This window comes from Charadrius vociferus, unplaced genomic scaffold (assembly GCF_000708025.1).
Source record: "Charadrius vociferus isolate BGI_N301 unplaced genomic scaffold, ASM70802v2 scaffold356, whole genome shotgun sequence".
In the NCBI taxonomy this organism is placed as follows: Eukaryota; Metazoa; Chordata; class Aves; order Charadriiformes; family Charadriidae; genus Charadrius; species Charadrius vociferus.
Genome location: NW_009648717.1, coordinates 2580596 through 2606010, shown reverse-complemented (window position 1 = coordinate 2606010; position 25415 = coordinate 2580596). Strand labels below are relative to the sequence as shown.

At 36.8% G+C, this 25415-nt stretch overlaps 1 protein-coding gene across 1 annotated transcript in view; it reads right to left on the bottom strand.

Moving 5' to 3' along the window:
* Positions 1 to 25415, bottom strand: part of VPS13C (vacuolar protein sorting 13 homolog C (S. cerevisiae)) — a 135366-nt gene that overhangs the window by 35655 nt on the left and 74296 nt on the right. The window contains exons 32-56 of the mRNA XM_009886726.1: positions 24472 to 24625; positions 22998 to 23114; positions 21586 to 21689; positions 20760 to 20927; positions 19656 to 19960; positions 19200 to 19347; positions 18259 to 18367; positions 17687 to 17820; positions 16253 to 16409; positions 15442 to 15521; positions 14524 to 14583; positions 12954 to 13119; positions 11831 to 11947; positions 11178 to 11281; positions 10562 to 10729; positions 9817 to 10121; positions 9291 to 9435; positions 7969 to 8125; positions 6965 to 7092; positions 5203 to 5372; positions 4424 to 4662; positions 2701 to 2930; positions 1828 to 1920; positions 466 to 831; positions 61 to 150 (exon numbers count right to left, since the gene is read on the bottom strand). Of these exons, the coding sequence (XP_009885028.1) occupies positions 61 to 150; positions 466 to 831; positions 1828 to 1920; positions 2701 to 2930; positions 4424 to 4662; positions 5203 to 5372; positions 6965 to 7092; positions 7969 to 8125; positions 9291 to 9435; positions 9817 to 10121; positions 10562 to 10729; positions 11178 to 11281; positions 11831 to 11947; positions 12954 to 13119; positions 14524 to 14583; positions 15442 to 15521; positions 16253 to 16409; positions 17687 to 17820; positions 18259 to 18367; positions 19200 to 19347; positions 19656 to 19960; positions 20760 to 20927; positions 21586 to 21689; positions 22998 to 23114; positions 24472 to 24625 (4014 nt within the window). The remainder of the gene's footprint in view (positions 1 to 60; positions 151 to 465; positions 832 to 1827; positions 1921 to 2700; positions 2931 to 4423; positions 4663 to 5202; positions 5373 to 6964; positions 7093 to 7968; positions 8126 to 9290; positions 9436 to 9816; positions 10122 to 10561; positions 10730 to 11177; positions 11282 to 11830; positions 11948 to 12953; positions 13120 to 14523; positions 14584 to 15441; positions 15522 to 16252; positions 16410 to 17686; positions 17821 to 18258; positions 18368 to 19199; positions 19348 to 19655; positions 19961 to 20759; positions 20928 to 21585; positions 21690 to 22997; positions 23115 to 24471; positions 24626 to 25415) is intronic.

Here is a 25415-nt window from a genome sequence, read left to right as displayed (position 1 = left end):
TTTTAAGAAATAGCTGTCTATCCAAAAACATTTCACATAGTTTCAGGTATGTTTACATACTTCCAGCTTTAAACTCCATTGCTTCTTTCCTCCTTCAATCCGTTCAATAAGTGGCTCCCACACTGCGTAGGTTTCATTGTAATAATGAATCTAAAGAAAGAATCAAAATTAAATCAGGCATCTAAAAATAAAGGTCTGAGTTTCTTCCAATAGCATTTAGTACAAAAAACATTAATAAGAAAACAATCAATCTTCATTTCAAACTTTGGAGCTTTATCATTAATTTTTAATGGCTTAACCACTTAATGCTTAGTCATACTTGCCTGACTACTAAAGAACCCCTAAAAGCATTACAATTTAAACCTATTATTAATTTAGCACATAGAAAGTGTACTAAAAAGTTACTTCAACGTTATGAAATGCGCAGAAGTGTTTTTAAACAGCTAACAATTTGATTCTACGTACCTCCAGTGACATATCAGCAGTGACCTCCATCAATGAGGACCAATTCTTAAGGACACCTGAAAACACAGATTCTACTAATAATAGAGGGACAGTACGATGTCCCAGACCACACTCCAAAGTGATCTGGACCGATTTCACTATGATGTCAAATTTCTCTTGTTTCAGAACGTGTTCACGGTCCTTAAAAGTTTCTGTTACTTCTGTGGCTACATCAACACCAAGAAACCAAGCACTGCACTGATCTATAGGCTTCACTTGCCACAAATTCTCAGAAACTTCAGTTGGTCCTCTAGAATCCTCCTCTGTTGTTTTGGGTTTTATGGCTGCCATAATGGTCACCACAGTGTTCAGAATTATTGGTGAGATCTTGAACAAAGCAAAACAAAAAACCTTTATGACTTAAAACATTTCAAAACTGATTAACATAAAAAATACATGATAAATGGAAACGGCAAATAACTCTTGGGTTCCTCATACAGGTACACAACATTAAAGACCTTTCTAAGAGATACAACTTAAATTCTAAGATAAAGAAACAGAATCCATTCATGGAGCTCCTCTTATTTTTCTTTTCTACAAAGTCTCCCAGTTCCTCCCCAATGATCCCACAGGCTCAAGAACAAAATTCTCAGATTGGAATTTCACTTTCACTGATACGTGGTACTCCCATAACAGCAGTCAATATCAACCTTTTCCCCACTACATTGTAAAACTTGAATTTATTTTTAAGATCTTCAAGGTGCTCAAAAGAGCACGTTTGCAGAGTTATGTACACCACCATTTCAAGTAGCAGTACAGTACATCTGTCAAAACCTTTATGCTTTATGAACAACGTACTACTGCTTACAGTTCAAGACTTCACCACTGACCACCTTTTCAGATCACAAATGCCAATTTGTGAACTTTTTATAGGAGAATTAGCAAACTACATTCAGAAAGACCTTTACTATAGACACAATTATTAATTTCCCTATTAAGAACAAGGTATTTCACATTGTGTATCATTCTGGAAATCATGGTAACAGCCTTAGGTTTACATGCACTTGTGTGCGTGCTCCTGCTTATAAGTATCTCTGAAGAGAAAAGCAGTGGTAGTGGCAGCAGGGGGAAAGCTTGTTTCACAAATTTTTAAGAAACTGGTAGGAAGAATCCTAGTATCTGAAGTATTTAAATTAAACCTCTTTTTGCCAAGAGATTGCCAAAACAAGGAACATGTAATGATTTTTTCCCCAACACAGAGCAGCTCTAAAAAGGATAAATCCTTATTTTTTATTTAAACTAATGGGGAAAACCTAATTTTTAAATGCAATGTGCAAATTAAAACAAAAACCAAAAAGCTACAGCTCGAGAAACACACCTTACCTTTATAGTAAGTTCTTCTATTGTTACTACCACAGTTTGTAACCCTGAGACATGTATCATATTTTCCATGACTAAAGAACATGGCCGTAACACCTGAGTGAAAAATATAATTTGATTATTAAGGTAACTCCTGGAATCTAACCTTTCCAAATGGACTTGTATTTTTTCATCTCACAGGCCAAAGGGATGCTGATCCCATGAAACAGCAACATGTATTAGAGTAATGGCATTCTTTCCATAGCATTATTGTGCTTTATTCCAGTATCCAAGTGTGCACAAGAGCAATTTTGTACTGGAAGTTTACAAGTTAGTGAAATAAAAGCTTTTGACATAAGGCTTAAAAAACAGTCAAAACAAACACCCAAAACACAGATGGGCTGATGCTATAGTCAAAGAACCCTGAATCCCAAGAAAACTAAATGCGTAAGGAAAGATACCACGTGCAAGATGAAGCACACAGGCCACCTCTGTGGCACAATGCTCCCTTCCAGAAATGAGTAGTTCCAGACAATGCACCGATCAGCATACTCTACTGTAACAAGTAAACTGGCAGGCAAAGTTGCAGAGAGGTACTCGTAGTCTTCAAAACCCCACATATAATTTCTTCACTAAGAAACTTTTACTTTACAAATGCACTACACAGGTTTCAGAGAGTCTTGCACCTACTGATGAAAGATTCACCTTTAAATGGCATACCACAGATGCACAGTCCTTTCCTATAATCAATATAGGAAAAGTGAATTTTTCATAATAATAATATGAAAAGTGAATTTTTTGAGTGTTATGTATACGCCAGCTAAAGGACATAACTAAAGGACATGCCTGCCAACAGTTCTCAACACTTGTTTCATTATGAAAAACAAGTTTTCTTACCGTAGTAACACCCTTGTCTTGTTTTTCTTTGAGAAAGGCACAGGCCAACACTTTGAAACCCTTCACTTGAGCAGTCATCCTTTGTGCAAGCTTTCCAGATGTCAGAGAAAAGTCACACTGGAAGGAGACTTTCAAGGCGGGGGCATCAGCACTGGTCAAATTAGCAACAAATAAAATTTCTGGATCCATGATCACAGCTTTTACTGTCATATTTGGCCGTACAGATATTTCTGTGAAAATAATTTAAAAAAAACCCCTTGAATAGAAAAGGTTTGAAGGCATTATTATGTACATAATACCTAAACCATGCACAGAAATTGCTACATAATTTAAGAGGTACAAATTTAACAAATAACATCTCAATTTTTACACAAATGCTTTGCTGAAACTCAATATCATACAATGTCCAGAAGGTCAGAAGTTTTTTTTTGACAAAACTGTTTTAATAGTGTAAAAAAGACAGTATTAGCTCTATATACCGTAGTCAACTTAAGCACTGGCTCTACAAAGCCAAGTTGGAAATCGTTATCTTCTGGCTTGATACCAAAAGTAACTAACTTCTTCAGAGTGAAGATCTAATAATTGAAATCAATTTGGCAATATACAATTTCTTGTCTGAATGCCCACTCAGTCTCCAAACAGAGAGAATAATTAAAAGCAACGCCCTCTAACCTAGCGCCGGATCAAGTCACTTTGGTACTCAATGACAGGCGGTATAGTGGCGTGTGACCCTCCTGCACACTAGGACTCAATATATGGGTTGCTTGTGCCTAACAGTTGCTGGAAATACTGGAGTATCACACCTATGCAATGGAACAGTGGCCAAGTTGAGGCTCGGTGCACGACAGGAAAAGCAGAGCAAGCCAACTTGTGGGCTGCAGCCAGCAACACATTTGGGTAGTCCTGAGCAGCCCCTGCAAGTGCCATTTCTCTGGAGTGTGTACCACCCCTCCCTCATCACAGGACTTGTGCATATCTCCTACAAGGGAAGAGGAGAGGACGTGAACTGCTGACGTCACTGGGGCAATTCATAAAACCTAAGGCTTACTTGTAGCAATCTGCCAAGTTCCTCAAAAGAAAGGGAGGGCCCTTTGGGAACCAGTTCAAGAACACAACCCACAGATTAGGCCTCACCACAATGCAGGCAAGCCTAGCAATCACTTAAAAACAACCAAAAAAACCCCCCAAAACCTACTCAGAAGTAGTCTTTCTTGCCCTTGCCTCATCATGCTTTACCTTAAGCCTTCAACCAAAAAGAGGAAAGCTGTTCATCAAACACTTTGTTTTCCATATCTGAGCTGAAATAATAATATATAGTTTCAAAATACACAACTTGCAGAAGTAAGCGTAAGACATTCTTTGCCACCCACCTTAAAAGAGCAAGTTGTTCTTTTTACTTCCTTCACTACTATCTACATGGCACTTTTTACCCTAAGGATGCTTCCTTTGCAATATTACATAGGTAAAAATCCTGTTTAGCATGACTTGATTTTCAATATTTAGCTCTGCCGGAGAGGGCAACTGCACTGCTTAATACAGCAGTTTTATAACTACTACTGCTTGCAACAATCTATGGTATCAGTGGCCAATTTACACATCATGAAGAAGAAACTCATTTCTTAAGTCTGATAGCAAGATAGCATCTTAAGAACTTTTGGATTATTTTTTTTCAGTATGAAGTCTGTAAAGAAGGGGAGTCGGGGTGGAAATCAGTTTTACCGACCTGTTTCTGGCTTGGATTTTCCAGAAGCACCATGCTTTAACTGGAACTGTGCAGATCTTTCAGTTGAGGACGCCGGCATGGAGGTAATGAAAAAATCTGCTACTGCCAACAAAAACTCCATACTGGCACATACATACAGCTTGTCAAGGACAGCAACGACTTCAGTTCCATTTTCATCCTGCTTGTAGCTTACATCTATCATAGAACTGTCATTTGTGTCATCTTTCTTGTCTATCATTCTGGAAAACAAGTTTAATAAGAAATATTTCAAACATCATCACATGTTGATCTAGAAAAACAAGGATGCATAAGCAGTGCCATTTTTTCCTCCCCGTGCCATTTATAATATAAGCAATCAGTGCTTCCTCCAGAAATAACAGAAGAGTAATTTCAATTTTAAATTTGTGTGCTATAGTTTAGGAACTATGTATGCAGCGTGTAACGATCAGACTAAATTTCCAGTGTAGAGAACTATCTAGGTGATGCTGGTTGCTCTCTACTCAGCCGTTCCTACACAGTTTACTGTAATATTCAAGACTCTTGGGTGGCTGGTTTTTTCTTTCGTTTTGGATAACATGGGAAATAAGCATATGAAAGAAGAAACTTGCTTAACATTATCAAATCACATTACTCACTGTTTTTGTGCACAGTCTGACAAGCAACAACAGACAGCCCTACTAAGTTTTAGCAATCCCACGTGAAGCAAAGTATAGAACAAGGAAACAGTCTTCCTCACAAGCTGCATGGAGTTTTTTCATTTCTGATGCACTCAAACTTACCTCGCAGTCACATTCTGAATTCCTTCTCTGAGATCATCCAGGGTACATGCCTTGAGTTTAACATTAATATCCATTGAGCCATCTGAAAACATCTTCACCGATGATGCCATGAGATGCAGACGGAGTTCACCAAGGCATAATTTGTTACTATGCAGCGAAAGCAGAGACTTCTACATAATGAGAAATTGTAGAACTAGTTACCATAGAACAAAGTCATAAGCACATTTCCCTTGCTGCTAGTCACATGCATTTTGATACATGATTTGAAGGATCTGATTAGCCTGTTGCTGTCATCAGTCCTCCAATCATAGAAATTAGTCCAAGAAACTCACTGAGAAAACAGAAGAAACAAGTTGGGTTGTAGTAAAGTTGTTTCTTCAACACATTTCTAGCAGTTGTTCAGAATGCATGACCAAAGGATAATACATCTGAACCTCCTACCAGAAGATCCCTCTGCTCCCATCACACTAACTCATTTACAACCAAGGCCTCGGCAATAAGCGGAAAAGACATCAAGAAACAGTTAAAATAAAATCCCATTAGAGCATGTTTCTTCCCCATGACACTCATTTCACAAGAACTTTTTTTAAATAATACACCCACCATACAAAAAGCATCACAAATTCCTGCCTTATAGTTATTTTAAATGCAAAGCTACCACCTGTTCACTATATAGCAAGACTTATGAAACAAGCATCTTCACATGTGGACAAAGCATAATAAGTTTTTTTTAAAAAAGCAATATTGCACATCTTTCTCTTCTGTTTTCAGCACAGGCAGGATGCTCATTATTGCTCACACTCAGGAATACGTAAGAGGGAAGTACGGGTCATGTACACCATGGGTCTGCTTACTAACTATACAGGCACCATGCATGTTGCTACTATCATTTACACTAGCAATTCCTGCTTTTCAAATTTTCATTTTTGTTTTGGATATACTGGAATGAAAGGATTGAATGACCAGATCAAATGGTGGGTGGTTTTTGTTGTCAGTTTATTTTTTTTTTTTAGTGTGAATTTTAGAAATGCACTTACGTCCTTCAAATTAAGGACATCCTCTGCCCATAAAACCTCCAAGTTCCAGGATAAATTGCATAAGCTCCTGTCCTGGTTTCAGCTGGGATCAAGCTAATTTTCTTTCTAGCAGTTGCTGTGTTTCAGATTTGGTATGAAAAGAATATCAATAATGTGTATTGTTTTAGTTGTTGCCAGGTGGTCAAGGACTCTTTTCAGCTTCCTGTAGAAGCTGAGAGCAACCATAGACAGAACAAGTTGACCAACAGAATATTCCGTACCATAGACATCGTGCTCAGTATATACATAGGGGTTGCCTGGAGCGCCAGGGATCCACAACTGATGCTTGGGGTTGGATGGGCAACCAATCTCCAAGTGGTGAGAGCAACTTGGGTTGCATTACTTTATTTCGTATTTTCTTCTACCATTATTATTATTGTTATTTTCCTTTCCCTTACTGTTCTATTAAACTATGTTTATCTCAACCCATGAGTTGGGGTTGTTTTCCCCTTTCCCCTTCTTTTCTCCCCCTTCTCCCTACACTTGGCTGAGGGGGGGGCGTAGAAGTGAGTGAGCAGCTGCGCGGTCCTAATTGCTGGCTGGGGTTAAACCATGACAGCCCCATAAGGCAAGCATTACAAAGCCAACACAAGCGACGAAACTCTTCCTTTTATTATCCTGAGTTCTGTCCATGTGAGAAGCCTATGTTACCCACCCATCCATATGGTAAAATCTTTGTCACAAACCTGATTCTTATCACTATTGTAGAGAGTTACTGAAAGTGACTCAAAATTAAAGTCAAAGTTCAGTGTTGCATAACATTCCGCAGAAGACTGAACTGTAGAAACGTTTTCTTGTCCAAATGCAAGAGGACCTGTCAGTGAAAATAAAATAATTTTGTATTTCTTTAGAACACTGAGTTTGGGGTGGTTTTCCGGGTTTGGGGTTGGTTTTTTTGTTGTTTGTTTTGGTTTTTTTAATTAAGATCAGAAAGTCAAAAAAGAGGAAAGCTCTAAATCAGGAAGACTACCCAGAAAAATACGCATTTTCATTTACTCAACATCACTTTGTCCTATTCAATGCATGCTAAAATTACCTAGCACAGAGTGATTTAAGAACCTTCAAAAAAGTTGTCATTAATTTACTGCAGTTCTTCATTCATTTTAATGAAGAACCACAGGAAGTACGAAGACTGCTCAAGGAGTTTGCACTACTCTTCAAGTTACTTCTCTTAGTGTAGTAATTCAACTAGCAGTTGAACAGGAATTTTTTGTCATTGAGAATGTTAAGTTTAGGACAAAAAGGGTTTGTCCGAAACAAAAAAGTTTTGGCAAAGGGTTAACAATATTTCATGCAGAGACATGCACTGTTTACATTAACACACTATTTGAATACTAAGAACATCCTAGATTGTTATAATTGTGCATTAACATTCTAGGGAAGTTGGTTTGGCTTTTTTTTTTTTTTAAACTATCTATAAGTGTCACTGATATAGACTGAAGAATACTATCCTATAAAAGATGAATCGCAAAAAACACTACAAAAACCTTTGATCATCAACAGCTCACACCACAACATTTTTAGTTTGTGCGTACATTCTTATCTATAACTTTTCATGCACAAAAGTACGTATGTATCAATTAAGAAAAACAATTTATTTACACACATTGAAGTGCTTCAGATAAATATGATGTTTGAATTTCCACATAGACCTCTGCCTAAACATACTCAGCTTTCAATTTGAACATACCCTCACAGAAATCAGATTCATTTGGAACTTTCCCTTTCTTAAGTATCTGCGTATCTTCAATGTTCTGTTGCACAGTATTTGGCTGCGAAGTAGCTCCTCCAAGGTTTTCGAGTAAAATTTTCATGACAACAGTTAGATCATCTTCACTGAGTGCTATCTGTAAAGTGATAAACCCACAACTTCATTTTTGGTGACAGTATTTCTTTCCAACACCGAACCCTGTCTTCATCAATAGTATGCAAATGTTGAGGAAAGACAAAACACTGCTTCCACCATAAACAAGCTGTCTAGTCAAAATGATCCTGGCAAAACCACCCTAAGTAACTTGCCCATTTTTCCAGAAATATCATTTGTTACTTGTTAAGAACAGAAGTTACAACAAGAACTAACAGTCTGCGTGATAAACACTGTCTAGTCTTGTAAAGGCTCTTCGCCTGCTAAAAATACGAATAAATTATAATCATGAGCACTTGTTAACAATTCAGTAATCCAGAAACATAGCCAGATAACATTAAAGCCCAGACTTAAATTGTAGACACTGAAGCAACTGTCATTCAGTAGGCTTTTAAAGAGATAAGAAATCTGAATCCAGTTACAACATGACATGATTGTGAAAAAAATAAGCACTAATAAGTGACAAAAGGCAGTCACTTAGGCCATAATCCATAGTGTTAAAATATTATTTTTCTACATTTATTATTTTTTTTACTGGTACTCCTCAAATAACTTATTCCTCTGTGCTTTACCAGTGGTACATTTGGCCACAGCACAGACACAGAAATGAAACAGGGCTCACAAACAAGTAAAAGGCCCCTCAGCTCTTTTTTACCCACTTACATCCATATGGTTAATGTAGGAAAAGAGAAAGTAAAGCACTCCCTCTGCAAAGACATCAACCATAATTTTAAACTGTTGTATATTAGAGATCCACATCTAGCCTTTTAATTTCTAATAAATCTACTAAACACTCAAATAACCTGAACATTACAAATCAAACTATTTAAAACCTTAAATCTAGATTTTAAACACTAACTCATCAGATAACCTCAATAACTTTACTGACTATTGAATCAAAAGATAACTCCAACAGACCCCCGGAAAAATAAAAATAGGTTTTATTCCATTTGTATGCAGCTACACAATAACTATTCATTATAGAATAGCAAAACTCCAACAGAACTATAAACTGGACAGTCAAGCTGGAAGTCTTAACATTGCGTAAAGGATACAAATTGCAACGAGTTTACAAGCTCCTTTACTAAGCTAAGTACTACTCTGAGAATATACATAACTTTTGATGGAGCTCTGACTTGCCATATTACCTGCATTGGTTTTAGGTCTCCTTTGATACCAATTGTTGGGGTTTTATGATACCAAGTTGCAGCTAAATTTCTCTGGACCAGTAAAGTCAAACTAACAGGACGGAGAATTTCAGAATCTGGTTGAGAATCTGTGGATATAATGCACCTACAAAAGAGTGGAAGCAGCAAGAAAAAAATATTTAGTAGTTGCATATATATAATATCATACTAACCTAACAGAATTATGGGTATACTTCTTTTTAAATTGATAGCAATGTGCGCTTACATGCACTTATGCACAGGTATGCACTTAAGATGAACTCAGTTACTGTCCTATCATTCCTTTCTTTCCAAGAAGTTTTGGAGATTGTGGACATGTGTCCCCATCTAAAAGCACTCCTGAACTTGCTTTAAGGGGTTTTTTTGTTTGGTTTTAGTATGTTTTCATTGCGTATCATCTTTAAGTAATAGAACAATGCTGCGTATGGAACATGGACTCATTTTCATTACAAACACTTTCCAACTCAGAGGAAAATTCCATATATACCTTGATAATTTCAAATGAGTTAGCTGCACATCCATGTTGTCAATGACTGGAGGAAGAGAAGACTCATCTGAAGACACCAGCTTGAATTCATTCCGAACTCTGATTAAGCCAAGATCAGCTACCAAAGCATTATTTGAAGTCGAAGATTCAGGAACAACTATAACTGGAGCTTTCAAGTTGACATCCATTAAGAGGCGGAAGCTCTTTTTAGCAAAGTCTTTCATGCTGGAAGCAGCCATTTCTGCTGCCTGGACAGTGACTGCAGTCAGGGCTTCTTGTGCCGTTTGGAAATTGTTTAGGAAGTTCTATTGATAGGTAGTAAAAAATGTGAGAGTTCTATGAGAGCAAATAAGCCTCACAAAAAAGGCAAGCCCCAGGCAAAATGTAAATTTAAGTAAAATAGTACAGCTGTGGTAGAAAATGAAACTTATAATTCACCCATGCAAGTTTTGAAAGAGAAAAAGCTTAAAATCATGCATAATCTAAGACATTTCTTACCTATTTAATTTTAAGATACTATTAAAGCTATATAGTCAATTCTTTACTTGTTTCATCATCCTTTTCATTTGTCCTTCCTCCATAAAGCAGTGCACTGCTTTAAGTGACACTTCTTCAGCAAAATAGTTCAATATGCTTGTACATCAGCTCACCACAAGGTACAGGTCACAAAGAGCTGATTCCTTCCTTTTTTTTTTTAATTAAAAAACTTTTAATATCAAGAAAAGAACTGAAACTATTGTCTTACCAAGAGAGACATAAAGAATGTATGTAGGTAAATAATTTGGATGCAGCCCACTTTCAGAGACATTTTACCATCCACCCTTGACATATCAGCGTAGGCTTCCCCTGCAGTAGCATCTGGATAAAGTGACATGTGAAATCTAAACACTTCATCTCCCATTATGGAGACAGCCTAGAAGATTAAGTCCATATAGTTAATACTCCCAGGCTGTAATCTCTGATAGAATTCTTGCTTAAGTTATCAAACAAGAAATACCTCCACAAAAAGATCAACTACAACTTATCAGCGATACTTGGACACATATGCTAAGCACAAAAGTAAGTCAAATGAGCTATTTTATGGTATGTCTCACTTGGTTCTCTATAGTCCATTTTATATTTAACCCATGGTACTCAGAATTAAACACATCAATGCAAACATGATTAAAAAGAATTAAATATTGAATGGAAGCACGTTTTGCTTCCGTGAGATAAAGGAAACTAACCAATGAAATTTTGCTTAATATTTGGTGCGTTACATTGTACTTAGTGTTATACAACACAGGAAGCCAACTACAGGGCTGTCATTAAGTAACTTAAAGAACTAGGTCTCTTTATTTACTATCTGTACAACACATCACCTTTTTATGGAGTGTTTTTGGATCAACATTTGTAATTATGATGTCCTCAAGCCTGGAGAACACTTTAATCTTTTTCGTTTTCATAGCTACAGATGCATCCATTCCTGATTTGAGACAAAAGGAAGAAGATAATTAATGCACTTTAACAAATCTCAAAGTAAACACTTCTTAAAAAAGAAGCATTATTTATTACTGAATATTAAGAATATGAATAGCTTAGAATCCAGCATTCTACTATGTAACAATCAACTTTCAGCCCAAGACAGAAGTCGTGACCTGACTACACATGACAAATTTGCCAATAGAAATGGACTCTAAAGCTAGAGTAAAAATTCCCAGCACTATCAAGGATCTAGCTATTAAAAAATGGAAGCTTATGTTATTTATAACATAGTGCCTTCATTTCTTTTAATTTTACTCCACTTAGAAATTAATTGCCTTCTTTTTCCAAGTCAAATATTTTCTTCCCTCACAAGCATTTAGGCTCTTAAAACACTTAACCACAACCGTGTCATACAATCAAAATGTATTCAAACATATGTTACAGAGACACCGACAGTGCACACGGTAGCCTTTCAGAAAAGAATGAATGAAGGGGAATAACGTATTTCTTCCTATGACCGACTGATCTAATTAAAATTAAAACCCCTTACCTTGTATTCTAATGTCTGCAATGCTACAGGTCTGATCACACACTGTAATATTGAATGCATTTAGCTTTGCAGTGAGTTTTAATTCACGGGTATCATCATCGGCTGCATTACTAGACACTGGACAGGAAACAAAAAAGACATACAAGAACTTCATTATAAGTCATTTTTTTTTAAAATAAATGTTATTTGTTTTGTACATATATGAACTATTCGGAAAGCAATCTGCAGTTATTCCCTTAAATTTACTGCTAATTATTAGTCAAGACATGAAATAAGTCTTTTATTAACACAGTTTTATTCTGCCACAAGAACAGTTACCGACTGACAGAGGCAAACAGCAACCAAGATGTTTTTTCTCATTAATATCTACTCTTCATGCAACAGTATGCTGCATACAGTGTACATTTCATTAACTGAAACACTCCCTCACATGAGAAATACTCCTTTCTGTATACAGTAACAAGGCAAATTTAGGCATATTAGGTGAAAAAAATTTCTGCAGCAAAATTGAAATTGCCCACGGAACACATAATGCAACAACCAGCCACTGTTAACTCAGTCCCAATAGATTTAGGATTAGAAAACCTTGAATTTCCCAAACAACACTACAAACACAAGAATCAACTACACAGGACCTGATGAAACATTCTGAAGGAGCTTGCATACACAAACTCTATTTCCAGGTTACAGATCCCAATTATTAAAATAAGCACAACACCCTTCAGTTCCGAACTTCTCTTTGCTTCTCCAGGGCTCAAGAATGTATATTTTCAGCCATGTAAGCACTCTTCAGAGCCTTCAGATTGGAAAGCAAAACAGTTGTGACACTGATGATTTGCAAAGGCTGTGGTACTGTTCACTGCAACATCATTTATTCGACTTTTATTACAACAGTCAGACCACTATGTAGGAAAGAGTTATATGGAGTAAGGAGAATCTGTAAAATTAAGCAACAGCAAAAACATCTGGCTTTTAAATGAGGTTTTCTCCCCGTGTACAGTTGTGCATGCCTTGTTCTTCCACCAAACAGACTGCAGTGCTGTCACCTGAAATGGTATCCTTTGAAACCAAAGGCCAGGCACTGTTAAGTAACAAAGTTATGGCCTTTCTAATACCGCATTACCTGGTTTAAGAGTACTTCCTTTTTCTTTTTCTTTTATTTGAGGCTTGCGGTCCGATGCTTTATCAGTACTGGGAAGGCCACTTGATGGAACACTGAATGTGAGAAAACTCATGATGGAAAGCAAAGCCTCTGTGTGAAGTACTATATTCAAACATGAAAAGATGACCTAAAACGAGGGCAAAGAGACAAAGTAACATTGTTATTTAGTAGCAGTCCATTGTGTAACAACTCAGAGTTACTGTCACAGAATTGAGACAAAAAGTGCCTTGCTCAATTTCACAAGTATCTCACCCCTTCTATCTCCTTCAACTTAACCCTTTTTACTAGGGCATGTAGTGATAGGACAAGGGGGAATAGCTTTAAACTGGAAGAGGGCAGGTTTAGATTAAACATTAGGAAGAATTTTTTTACTGTGAGGGTGGTGAGGCACTGGAACAGGTTGCCCAGAGAGGCTGTTGAGGCCCCATCCCTGGAGGTGTTCAAGGCCAGGCTGGACGTGGCCTTGGGCAACCTGGTCTGGTGGGAGGTGTCCCTGCCCATAGCAGGGGGGTTGGAACTCGATGATCTTCAAGGTCCCTTCCAACCTAAACCATTCTATGATTCTAACACCACACACAAGCTCCAGAACAGATGAGGGAGCTATGAAAGGGCAGCTTAAAACAGCTACAGAGCAACTGTGCCAATCTAAAAATTGATGCTTCATGCGGTTATGCTTTTTCAGTAAGCTCTCTTAGTTCTGACGCATGTCACTGTGGACTACTTAGCACCTTGGTTGGCATCTTTCAGAACCATGTATAGAGATATTTTGGTCTGTACGACACCACAAAACAAGATTAAAAATTAGCAATCAGAACAGAAAGTGAAAGAATAGCAACTACTCTAGCCAATATTACTTAGTGAAACCTAGCATCAGCTAGCCAACTTTTCCCAGCCCAAAGCAACTCTTGGTAGATGCTGTTTTTACTGATACATTATGGGATGTCAGCTTTCTTGACTCTAAAGTAGTCCAGCCACTTCAAATTCCACATACAGCTGTCAAGAAGCAAACTCCACCCACCGCTACTACCTTAAAGGAAATATTTTAAAAGCAAAATGACCTGCTTACTTCAGATGTCACTGAAGCCATGAAAAACTACACATAAATAGTTGCTTTCCAGCGAAGTAAAAAAAGGACTGATTGAACACAAGATCCCTAAGGCTTGTTTGACTTTTCACCTCACATCTCAATTTCACTGTTATAAACTTTCAAGCTCTGAAACACAAGGCCTTCCTTACACATGCTGCTAAGTGTATCACTCCAGAAATAAATATCCTACAGGCCTCAGTTAGAAATATGTCCTTATAAATTTTAACTAGCTAAACAAGTACAGCTTCTAATTAAAAAAGATTAATACACTAAATACTTCTGTAAAAATATAAAGCAGTAATCTTTAATGATTAGACAGTCAGGGGGTTGGTTTTCTTTTTTTGTTGTTTTTATTTCTCTTCAATAAGAGAGAAAGTGGTCAACTAACAAGTTTACGTAGCTGTTACTATTTGAGAAGCGTAAAAAAATACATCCAATACTTACATTGATGTTTTGCTTGGTGTTTCTATAAGTAGTAGCAAAATCCGGTCCATCAGCATCAGCCTAAAGGAAGGGGAAAAAAAAAACAACAGCCCAAGCAGACAGTCAGCGGATATTGAATCAACTGAATTCAGTAACTGAATTAATTGAATTTACCACACACCAGTGTTATTCCCATTGCAAAAGAAAACAAAGGAAAATGGTGAAGCCTGAAAAAAGTTCTCTAAATAAAGCACACAATTAAGGCAACCAGAATGGGGTACTCCCTATCATCTGCTCAGTGGCATTTTATAGCATGTATTTTCTGAAAGTTCAATAGACGAGTTACAAAACTTTCTCTTATCAAGGATCTATTTACACTGGATCAATTTACGCTTAGTACTTTGTCAAAACAAATGAACTTGTTTTTTCTCTATAAAAATTATATCCTTGTAGATAAGTGCACGAGTGGTCCACTGGTTCTACAACCTATCAGATTCCCAAGTATTCGTGTAGTTTTTGAAGGGCGCTTTTTTTTTTTAAATAAAAGCTCAAGAACTCTAGCTACCAACATATCACTCCTCAAAGGCTAGTTTTACCACCTGTAGAGAGGCACCAATCACTTACATAGGCAAAGACTATCTCACCTATTAAGTTTCACAAAGGTACTAATCTGTATTGTTCACAGAGAAGAATGCTTATTTGGCTTCACCAGTGATTTCAGTAATTGTGTTGACTGATGAAACAAGCCCTTTACGGAAGCAGTGGGGAGTTAAATGAAACGGTAAGTTGAAAAATGGGTATTTGGGAGCAGACCTAGACAAGTTTTAGACAAAACCTTCATGTTTTAAACCAAGCCAAAAAAAAAAAAATCTAACACAGGCTAGAGTATGGAAGCCTTATTTTACTCCCCATATAATCTTAGTTAAAAGGTATCAAAACCTTGATGTATTCCATTTTCAGAAGATGCTCATCTGTTTCACTTGAAGAATTAATAATGCAAAGAGGATCTCCTTTTGAGTCTGCAAATAAAGAAATAAAACTATGAAGTACTTCCACTCAAGCTTTACTCCACCTATGGAATACCTCCATGCTAATTCTCAATTATATACTACTTGTATACTATTCTTGCTGAAATAGTGAAGATCAACATCTCTTTTCACTGAGTAGCTGCAGATTAGGTGTTACCTTGGGAAAAGCTGCATTCACTTTTTTTTTTAATTAAACTTAAAATTAACTTATCAAAATTAACTTATCTTGGTCCTGAAAGAAGATTCAAAATTGGAAAGTTATTTGCATTCCTCCAATTAGAATTAGTTCTGCGTTCCTATCTTTAGGTTTTTCTATTAAAAAACACAGTTTTCTACTTTGAGTACATGGCTATTTCAGTTATTACTTCAGCATCACTTTGAATTGTTACCTGACCAATCAAGGAAGCATGCTGGATTTCCAGTGCTGCCAGAACCAGTCATAGAGCACAGATTCAGAAGCTCATCAAAACACCCTGAACAGACAGCATACTTCAAGAACGACCATTCCGACTCAAAGTAGGCCACTAACTCAAATAAATTAACTCAAGCTAACTCTAGCAACAGGAGTAAAACTTGGTATCAGGTAAAACAGATTACTTAAGTGCATCATTAACTGAATTTGGCATGTGATCTCCCGGCCTTTCCCCCCTCACACTAATTACTATTATTTTTGACCATGCTATCCTCTTGCTAACTGCATACCAGTTTTCTAGAAGACTTACCATTTATTTCAATGCATCTCATCATAATTTTTTTCAGATATGCTGCTGCAGTCAATTCATGATTTCTAATTTTGGTTTCGGTCCCAAGCTGTAGCACAGTTAGGATATGTAACGGGTATCTCTCCTTCTGAACCTGCTTCATCAAGGTTATTACAACCTTGAATACAGAAAGGAAAATAAGTTCATTATTTCAGTAAAGCTGTTCAGATAATATAACATGCAGTTATAACTGGATATTATCTCCTCAGCTAAGCTTCAAAAGTAGTATTAATCTAGACATTTTGCCTTTTTACAGAGAGAAATTACAACACCAGTTTTTGCCCCCTTCCCTCTGTTCATCTTGGCCAAGCAACCAATCACTTAAGTCATTCAACAACAAAACAAAAATCTCAAGTCTGTTAATTTGGCTAGAATTTATTTTTGTTGGCCTACCAGTATATCTTTACCTCATCAAGCTGTGCTGTAGTTTTGTAATCAGACACTACAGTGCTACATACAGAGTCTGAATATGGAAAAAACAGTTACTGTAAGTGGTACTGGTCTGGAATGAAGGGCAGTAAAGAACAAATAGCAATGTAAATCAATCTTTGAGTATCTGGTGCTATGCGAATTATAATTAAGGACACAGAAGTGTTTCAACATTACAATTCTTCATATAGAGAAGATTTTAAGCATTACACTGATTAGAATGCTGAAAGTGAGAATACACTTGTGTTTCTAAATGTAGTTGTAAATTTAAGTAGCAGAACTAGACATAGTTATTAACGAACAATGTTAATTTCAATGCAATTATTTCATGAGGCAATTGCCTCCCATTCTTGGGAACTCAACCTAACCATTTGCCACACAAGGAATTTAAAGAATTCAAGTTTGTCAACACTTTGTCTGCATTATTATGTGGCATACTCTTTGTAAACTTAACAACTTCGCATTTTATCATTAATCACCCAACAAATACAGTCCCCAGGCAATGTGGCCTCTACCTTAGTAAAAAATTTCCATGTAAAACATGCGTAAAACTGTATTAAACAAGACAGAATTGTTCATAAGATATTTAAATAAGACAACACGAAGCACTAGGGGCTAGCCGGTAATACGCACCAGTCCTACTATTAAAAAAAAACTTTACAGCCAAGACAGCAAATCTGAAAGTTAGAAGCTGCCAAAGGTACTAGTTCTAGCTTAACTATTTCAGCTGGTGTGTTATTACAAGAATCATATGCAGTGTTATGAAGGATTAAGGCTACGTGAATGTAGAACATCTAAAAGAAGTCTAGTTTTCCCTGTTAGATGTATCGTGTACGTTAAACATTCTATAAGTATAACCTCACATAATACAGACAAAATAAAACAGCTAAAGAAACAGCTGAAGAATCTGGATTCTGGGGGTTCAGTAACAATAAGTTTTACAGATAGATACAGACAGATACATACCTCTTTGATTTCAAAATTAAGTAGCATATTGATTACATCTTCATTCAATGTTCTTTTTCCTTTTTCGGGCAGCATTCCTTCTGGTACACTCTTATCCTGCATCAAAAGCGATTTCTCCATTTCTTTGGTTTTACCTGAAGCATTCAATAAATTGGTTAGCTTTTGAAATCGCCACCATTTGTTTAGGTCAAGAAACGTATCAGATTCTTTTATTCATTTAGATGGCTTACATTCACCTAAGATATGATAGCAACATTTCCACAAGCAGAGCCTTTAACTTCAGAGCACGCAAAGGAAACAGAAACATGTTCTGGCAACAAGACTATTCTGACATCTTGATTCCTTGCTACTGCTGTGACAATTTGGCTAAAACGATTACCAAATTTTGTCTTCTAATGTTTCCACTTTTTTTTGAAGTATTAAAGTATGAACACTACCCTTGCAAAATTAAAGTTTATCACCTGCACATCATACTCTCAGATCTAAGTTTACTCTCCAGATAATAAATGCTTTTCATTATTCCTCAAAGTTAACACACTTAATATTCATGACAAACAAATTCCATCTCTGACCTTCCTTTTGCAGTACTGATTTTGCATGAGTTTGTGTTTCTTCTGCTTCACCAAGGTTTTCTGTCAACACTTTGAGAAAGACGTTCAAATCCTCTTGACTTAACACAACCTACAAAATTGCACATCACAGTTCTCAGGAAAAACACATTGTTCTTTAAACTTATCACTAGCTAGCAAAGCAGAACAATGTTTCCTGACAAGAAGAGTGTTTATTTACACCTGTTTTGTCAGCAGCATTGTCCCTTAAGTAACACAATGAAATTCTTTTAACTGCTTACTGTTAAAGGATTAGCAGATTAAAGAAGGTTATGACTTGTAAAGCTGTTTATTTAGCATATCTATGCTTTTAATACTTTCCTGTAAGTGACATGCTACTTCATGGTATTTTAATTCCAGTTTCACTCAAGACATAGTCTTACGCAGTATGTAATTTGCCACAAAAAACAACATTCAAGAGAGACACGAAGTTACAAAGCTAGTGTTACTAAGGCAAATGTCTGCATAAATTTAAGTTCCTCTCAAGAAGATTCTGGTTTTTCATTTTTGTTTGTTTGTGGGGTTGGTCTCTTTTTTTTTTTTAAAAAAAAAAAAAAGCACTGAATAAAGACTTGCTTAGAGAACCAATCCCAAAAACATTCAATTTAAGTTGGTCCTGCCTTATAGCAGTCCATAAACAGGACTCCTTGACATCCCTTTCAGTTTTCTCTTTTCTTTCTCTCAGTTTAATGAATGTACACAGCAGTTTGAGTGTTTTATATGACACTTTCAAAACTCTACATTCACACAGGTAGGTTAAGCCCTATTGACATCCCTGAAACTCACTCTACAACTACTGAAAATTAGCAGCTTGTTGCACCTTTGTGTCCAGAAATAACATAAAGGTTAGTCTTACATTAAGTGTTATCATGAGCTTCTCACCACCTCCTTTTCACAAGACTTACATTCATTGTATCCAGGTAACCCGTGACCTCCAATACCGGTAATTTGTAAAACCAAGCTGCAGACAGATTTCGTTTCACAGACAGGCTTAAATTAATAGGGTGAAGTATCTGAATGTCTGGATGTGACAAACCTGTCTCCATAGTGATCCTTAAAACAAAGGGGGAAAAAACAAAAGAAGACTCTTGGTGAGGAAGTTAGAAGTTAAGTCATATGCTACACTTCCGAAGTAACATCTTAAAATCTCAAGTGTAATATCTCTTTAGGCTTAAATGGCTTCTTGAGCAGAACAGTATCTTATTTTACTACTGATTTATTTGCTCTTAAGAAAACAGGTTAGTATTTTAACACCAAATATTTGACACTGTCACCAACCATGGTTTCTTAGCAAGTAGGTTAATATCCTATAGAGTTTTAATATTACCAATTAGCTAAAGCATTACTTAAGTGCACTTTACCTAGATAGTTTCAGCTTTGTCAGCTGCACATCCATTTTATCAATGACTGGAGGGAGCGAACTGCCTTCTGGAGACACCAAGCTAAACTGATTCTGAACCTTAATCAAGCCAAGATCTATTACTACAGCATTGGGGGAAACTGAGGACTGAGGAATGACAATAACTGGTGCTTTCAAGTGAATGTCCATTGCAAGTCGAAAACTCCTTTGAGCCAGGTCTTTTACACTGGTAGCAGCCTTTTCTGCAGCTTGGACTGTAGCAGCACTCAGTGCCTCCTTAGCTGTCTGAAAGTTGTTCAAGAAGGTCTAGAATAAGCAATTGAAAAGAAAAGAGAAATGTCTGTAAACAGGTTTTTAATCTAACTTACTCTCTCATTTTACAACATCAACTACAACCAACATCAAACACCAATTACACCACCTATTGCGTAAAATTTTTCCTGGGGAAAGATAACTGAGTACCTTCTGTAATGATTTCTAATAGTGGGTCAAAAACATACTAACCCGTACAATCCACTCATTTTAAACCCATCTCTCATTTTTATTCCTTCATTAGCTACAATATTCCTTTACCTCATTAGCTTTTGGGGAGACATTATTTTTAGAGCCCCTCTTTACACCCAGTGAATACTAATCCTATTAAAGCCAGCACTGAATGACAGAAAGCCCACTAGTGCTTTAATGAAAAAGCCAACATTAGGACACTTGACGGAGGCAAAAATATTTACAGTGATTAATTTTACAGTCCTCATAGCATCTAACCTTGCAGAAAGTTTTGCCTCTAATGTTAGCTCAGGTATGTTTGCAATGAACTCAGGTTTTTGCCAGGGTGGAGAATGCAGGGAATGCAAAACCGGTAAAATACCTTAATAGTACTGAGCTTTTGTCTATCTCCAAACCAGAGCGTGGAAAGTGACCCACTTGCATCGTGTTAATTTTTTTAAATTCAAGCCAGTTAAAACTAAAAGTTTCTTAATAGTACACATGAAAAATTAAGTCTATCCTTCCTCTTTCAGAAACTTAAGTTATCCCTTGTACTGAGGACAGAAACAAGGAAGATTAATTTGAGAAGGCAGCAGAAACATACAAAGGAAACAAGACTTACCAGAAGAGACATAAGAAATTTGTGAAGGTATACTATTTGAATACAGCCTACTTTCAAAGATACGGTACCATCCACTTTTGACATGTCAGTGTAGGCTTCTCCCTCAGTAGCATATGGATCTAATGTCAGATTGAAACTGAAAACTTCATCTCCTACTATAGACACAGCCTAGAAAGAGAGAAGGAGTACCACCAGCCATCAGCAGCTTCTAAAAAGGTACTTCACACACAGAAGAACAAAATATATTGTCAGCCTATCAGATGTAAAAGTTAGATATGTTTCTTTTTTAAGATGTTTTTGGACATCCATTCTTCTAATATGAAAACTATGCTTTACTGTGAATACCTCGTTTCTTATTCAAAACGAGGTATTAATGACAAATAAAATACTTTTAGAGGAGTGAAACAGAATATGTATTTGTCGTGGTTTGGCCTCAGCCAGCAACAAAGAACCACGCAGCCGCTCACACAACTCCCACAGTCGTGGAAAAAGAAAATGACAGGGCCAAACTCGTGGGTTAAAAGAGTGCAATTTAACAGAACAGCAAAAGGAAAAGACGAAAACGCGATTACGGTACCGCCGCGCAGCGCACCGACCGGACCCGCACCGCCGCAGCCCACCCCCGAGTGGCGACTCCTCTCCTCGCCCCGGCAGCGCCTCTTATAGCCCGGGCAGGGGTCACGTGGGATGGAATACCTGCCCCCTGCCGGCTCCTGGGGAGATTAACCCCATCCCTGCCGCAACCAGGACATTATTACATTTCACTTTTATACACACAAAACTAAACAAGAAACAAGTAAAACTTAAAAATCTTTTAGTTGAGTACTTTTTTATGAAGGGTCCTTGAATCAACATCTGTGACAACTATGTCTTTAAGTCGGGCAAAGAATACAGTGTGACTTGGCTGAAGGAGAAGAGATGAGTCAAGACCTGTAAAGTATAAAGAGAGAAACTGTAGCATTGCATAACAGAAGTTAACACTCGTTTTCGGGAGTGGAAACAGGACACCAGTAGGGGAAGTAAGAAAAATTACAGAAGTTATACATTCCAACAAACAATTATTTTGTTAAATTCAACAACAATTTAAAATACCCACAAAAAATAAACATATTTGATCCTCTCTGTTTCTAAATTAGTCAGTTACCACATCCCTTGCCAAAGTGACTGTAATCAAAGAACTCTATTCAATCCCAAGCATTTTAGTCTCCCTGTAACCGAATCAGAATATTTAGAAGTAATTCCCTAACTACTGTAACTTCTCCAAAATAAAAAAAGTATTGTAAATTCTGGCAATAGAGAGTTGTTGCATTTTATGAGTCAGACACAGAAGATAAGCATATTGTCGAGAGTTCAAACCCAAGTCCATACACTATGCTGTCTGTTATTACACTTTGAGAATGTGACCATGCTACGGCTTTGAACAAAACAGAAGAGAAAAATTTCTAAATTTCTCAATATCAATTATCACCGGAAAGAAATGAGCTACTATTCATGGCAAAATACTCAAACAATAATCTGTCTCTTAATACCCAAGCTATTGAGTTAGTTTACTAAGATTTTTTAACAAAAAAGAAATCGTAACTATACTGTATTTGAATACAATGCTTTTGCATACAAAATCTTGTGTGAATACATCATATGATTCAGAGACTGGCACAAGAAAGAGGCTTTTTATGAGCTGTATTACATACTCTTGTATATCACACATTATTAACTATTCATACCAAGAGAGAGTTTTGACAGCTATTAGGATGGCAGCTATCACCCAACTTGGAAGTGAAGCTTCCCCCCCCAGACACACAGAATTATTGATAGCCCCTTTGAAGGGTAAAAAAGAATCAAGAAAAAAAAAAACAAAATAAAGAACCGAAACAAACTCTAAGAGTTCAAAACGAAAGAAAACAGTTTTAGGGTTTTTTTTAATCATAAATCATTCAGGTATAACAGAAAAATATCAAAGCTTAGTACAACATGAAAAGCCACCCATAATCAAACTCCTTCAAAACATGAACCTAATTACCTGAAGAATAATATATCATGCTTTTCTAGCTGGAGGCCAAAACATTATGACAGACTAGTAGACTGACTTTGAAAACAACACCACAAGCCATGTTTGTACAGATAACAATAAAAGTCAGATGCTGAAAATTTACACCTTAAATATCTTTTAGTCCAAATATTAGCAGCTGCTTTAAACTAAACTACTAGATCAGTTACTACTAACAAAGAATTTAATACCTTGTATCTTGATCTCTGCAATGTTCTTTTTTTCATCACAAATATTTAAACAGAAGGCATCCAGCTTGGCAAAAAGCTTGAAGTCAAAGACATCCTTATCCTTGGAAGGTCTAGCCACTAGAAATGAGAGAAGGGGGGGATTTTCGCGATACATATAATTCATATTTTCACTTAAACTCCTGAGAGTATTTGAGGGTTGTTTCGGTCTAGGGTGGGGTTGGGTTTTTTTTTGGTATTCAGATGACTTAGTTTTGTTTCCTATAGTTTCTTTCATCACTACTACCATGATTAAGTCTTTAACTTAGAGCAACAAGTCTTCCTCTGAAGGCAACTCTACTAATAAGAATAAAACATGTCAGCATTTGCTTCTAATTCTATGTCTGATATTACTTGCATCTAGTGATGACTCTCTATTGGAACAAGTTTACTTTTATAAAATGAAGGGTAATTGCTGGGTTAAGAGGAAATAAATTGCACAGTATACTTAGTATAAAATTAAGTCAATAACTCAATATGTTCTCAGTAGTTTTTGGGTTTTTTTCAGGTTACCTATTATTTCTTATTCCAAGATACTAATATAGGAAGTTTTCTCTTAAAGATCAAGCTTATAAGACATGGCAAACCTTGGAAGCCTATTTCAGGCAGCCAACACCCAGGTTTTATGAGAACAAGTGTTAAGACTGAGGAGAGTAAGGTGAAGTCACACACAAGTGTCAAAAACTATCTAGGGGGGAAGACCAAAAGCCATCAGACCTCACTGACGGTCTACACATTTACTAACCAAGAGTAGCAAAGTGTTAATTCAGCTCAAATATCTATGGGCTTTGTTAAACTGTTCAAAGCAGCAGCTTCTTTTTCAGCTTGCAGACTGAAACTCAGGCCATTTAAAGTTATAAGTGATTCTGAACATTCTTCACTAGACACTCCATTTCCAGCTCACTTGATGCTTGAGTTTTGCACTTAGTATTAAAGACACTGCAGCTGCTCCTCTCTGAGCCTATTTTGATACAAATTCATTTTGTGTTTCAGTGCTACAGGAACAGCAAGATTTTTCATTAGGCTAGCAAAGGACTCAACTATTTCTTCGAAAGTATATTTAAATTGCCTAGATCAATAACATGGCATAATCAAAGTACTATACATCTCCTTTATTTTAGCATGAACACTAAGATCATGCTGCTGTTCAAGTCGTCTAAGCTTGCAGAACTCTCATTTACTCAAATTCAAATCTATTTGTGAAATGGCAAGGAAACACAGGAATAGAAAGCTCACCTGAAGACCCCATTTATAATCATAATCATTGTTTCATGTATTGTTTTTTTGAAATCAGTCCTCCAGCCTGGTGAGCCGCAGTCACGTGAGCTCTGATCTTCACCTCACACTACAAAGCTAATCAGGTTTCTCTGGATTTGATTGTTTTGCCAGCATCAAACACATCCTTTCAGAAGCATCATTTTGACAAACACAACAGTACCTTTCTTCCATTTAGCGTCATCTTCCTGCTTTTCACCTTTAGTTGATGTCTTTCCACTACTTTCGCTGCCTGATGGACTAACAGCTGTCAGAAAACTGACAGCAGACATAAGGGCCTCTGTATGCAGTAGAAGGTTCAATGATGAAAAAGCTACCTGTTGAAAACACGAGACTCCATGTGACAAAAAATGACTTAAAAGTGTAGAAGTTGGACTTACATGCAAAAGCACCCTTTCTTAGAAATGGAAAAGCTGCATGTGTTACCAGCAACAGATCATAAAGAAAAAAAAGCTTTCTATAAAGCAGAAAAGTGGTAAGCTTAGAAAATAAGAAAACCTAACACCACCACAATAGCTGTGACTGTTAACCTATAACCTCCTCAGTACAAAAGCAAAGTGATTCAAAGTTAATTTAGAAGCATTAAATAAGTGAAAAACTCATCGTGAAAAACTGCATTAAAAAAATGGATAACTTAATTAGATGACTAAGAGAGATACACCTGGAGTAAGGTAGTCTAACCTAAACCAGGATTCAGTCTTCTCAAGCAACATGCTCTGTCAAACACAGACTCACTCTTGAATGCTCCTGCAATAACACAATACTACATGAACAGGTAAGGGGCAGGTGGCTGCCGTTTAGATACTAAGTATAAAGGTATTTCTCAACAAATCCATTAATGGAGCCCTAAAGGTGGATAAGTGCCTGCTGTGTAGTTTAGTGAAAGTTTTCTGCTTGAATGGGCTTGAAATTGGAAAAAGAGCCCAAATGCCTGGGACACAGACAACCCATTGAAGAGTTACAAGGCAACACCTGATCATGTATAGAAATGTGAGCTCTCTTAACATCAGCACTAACCCACAGCATGAAGTCAGTCAACTCAGTATATATATCCACCTCCGTAGCACTGGAGCAGTAGAACTGACATCCCCTGCTGCAGCTTCAGGA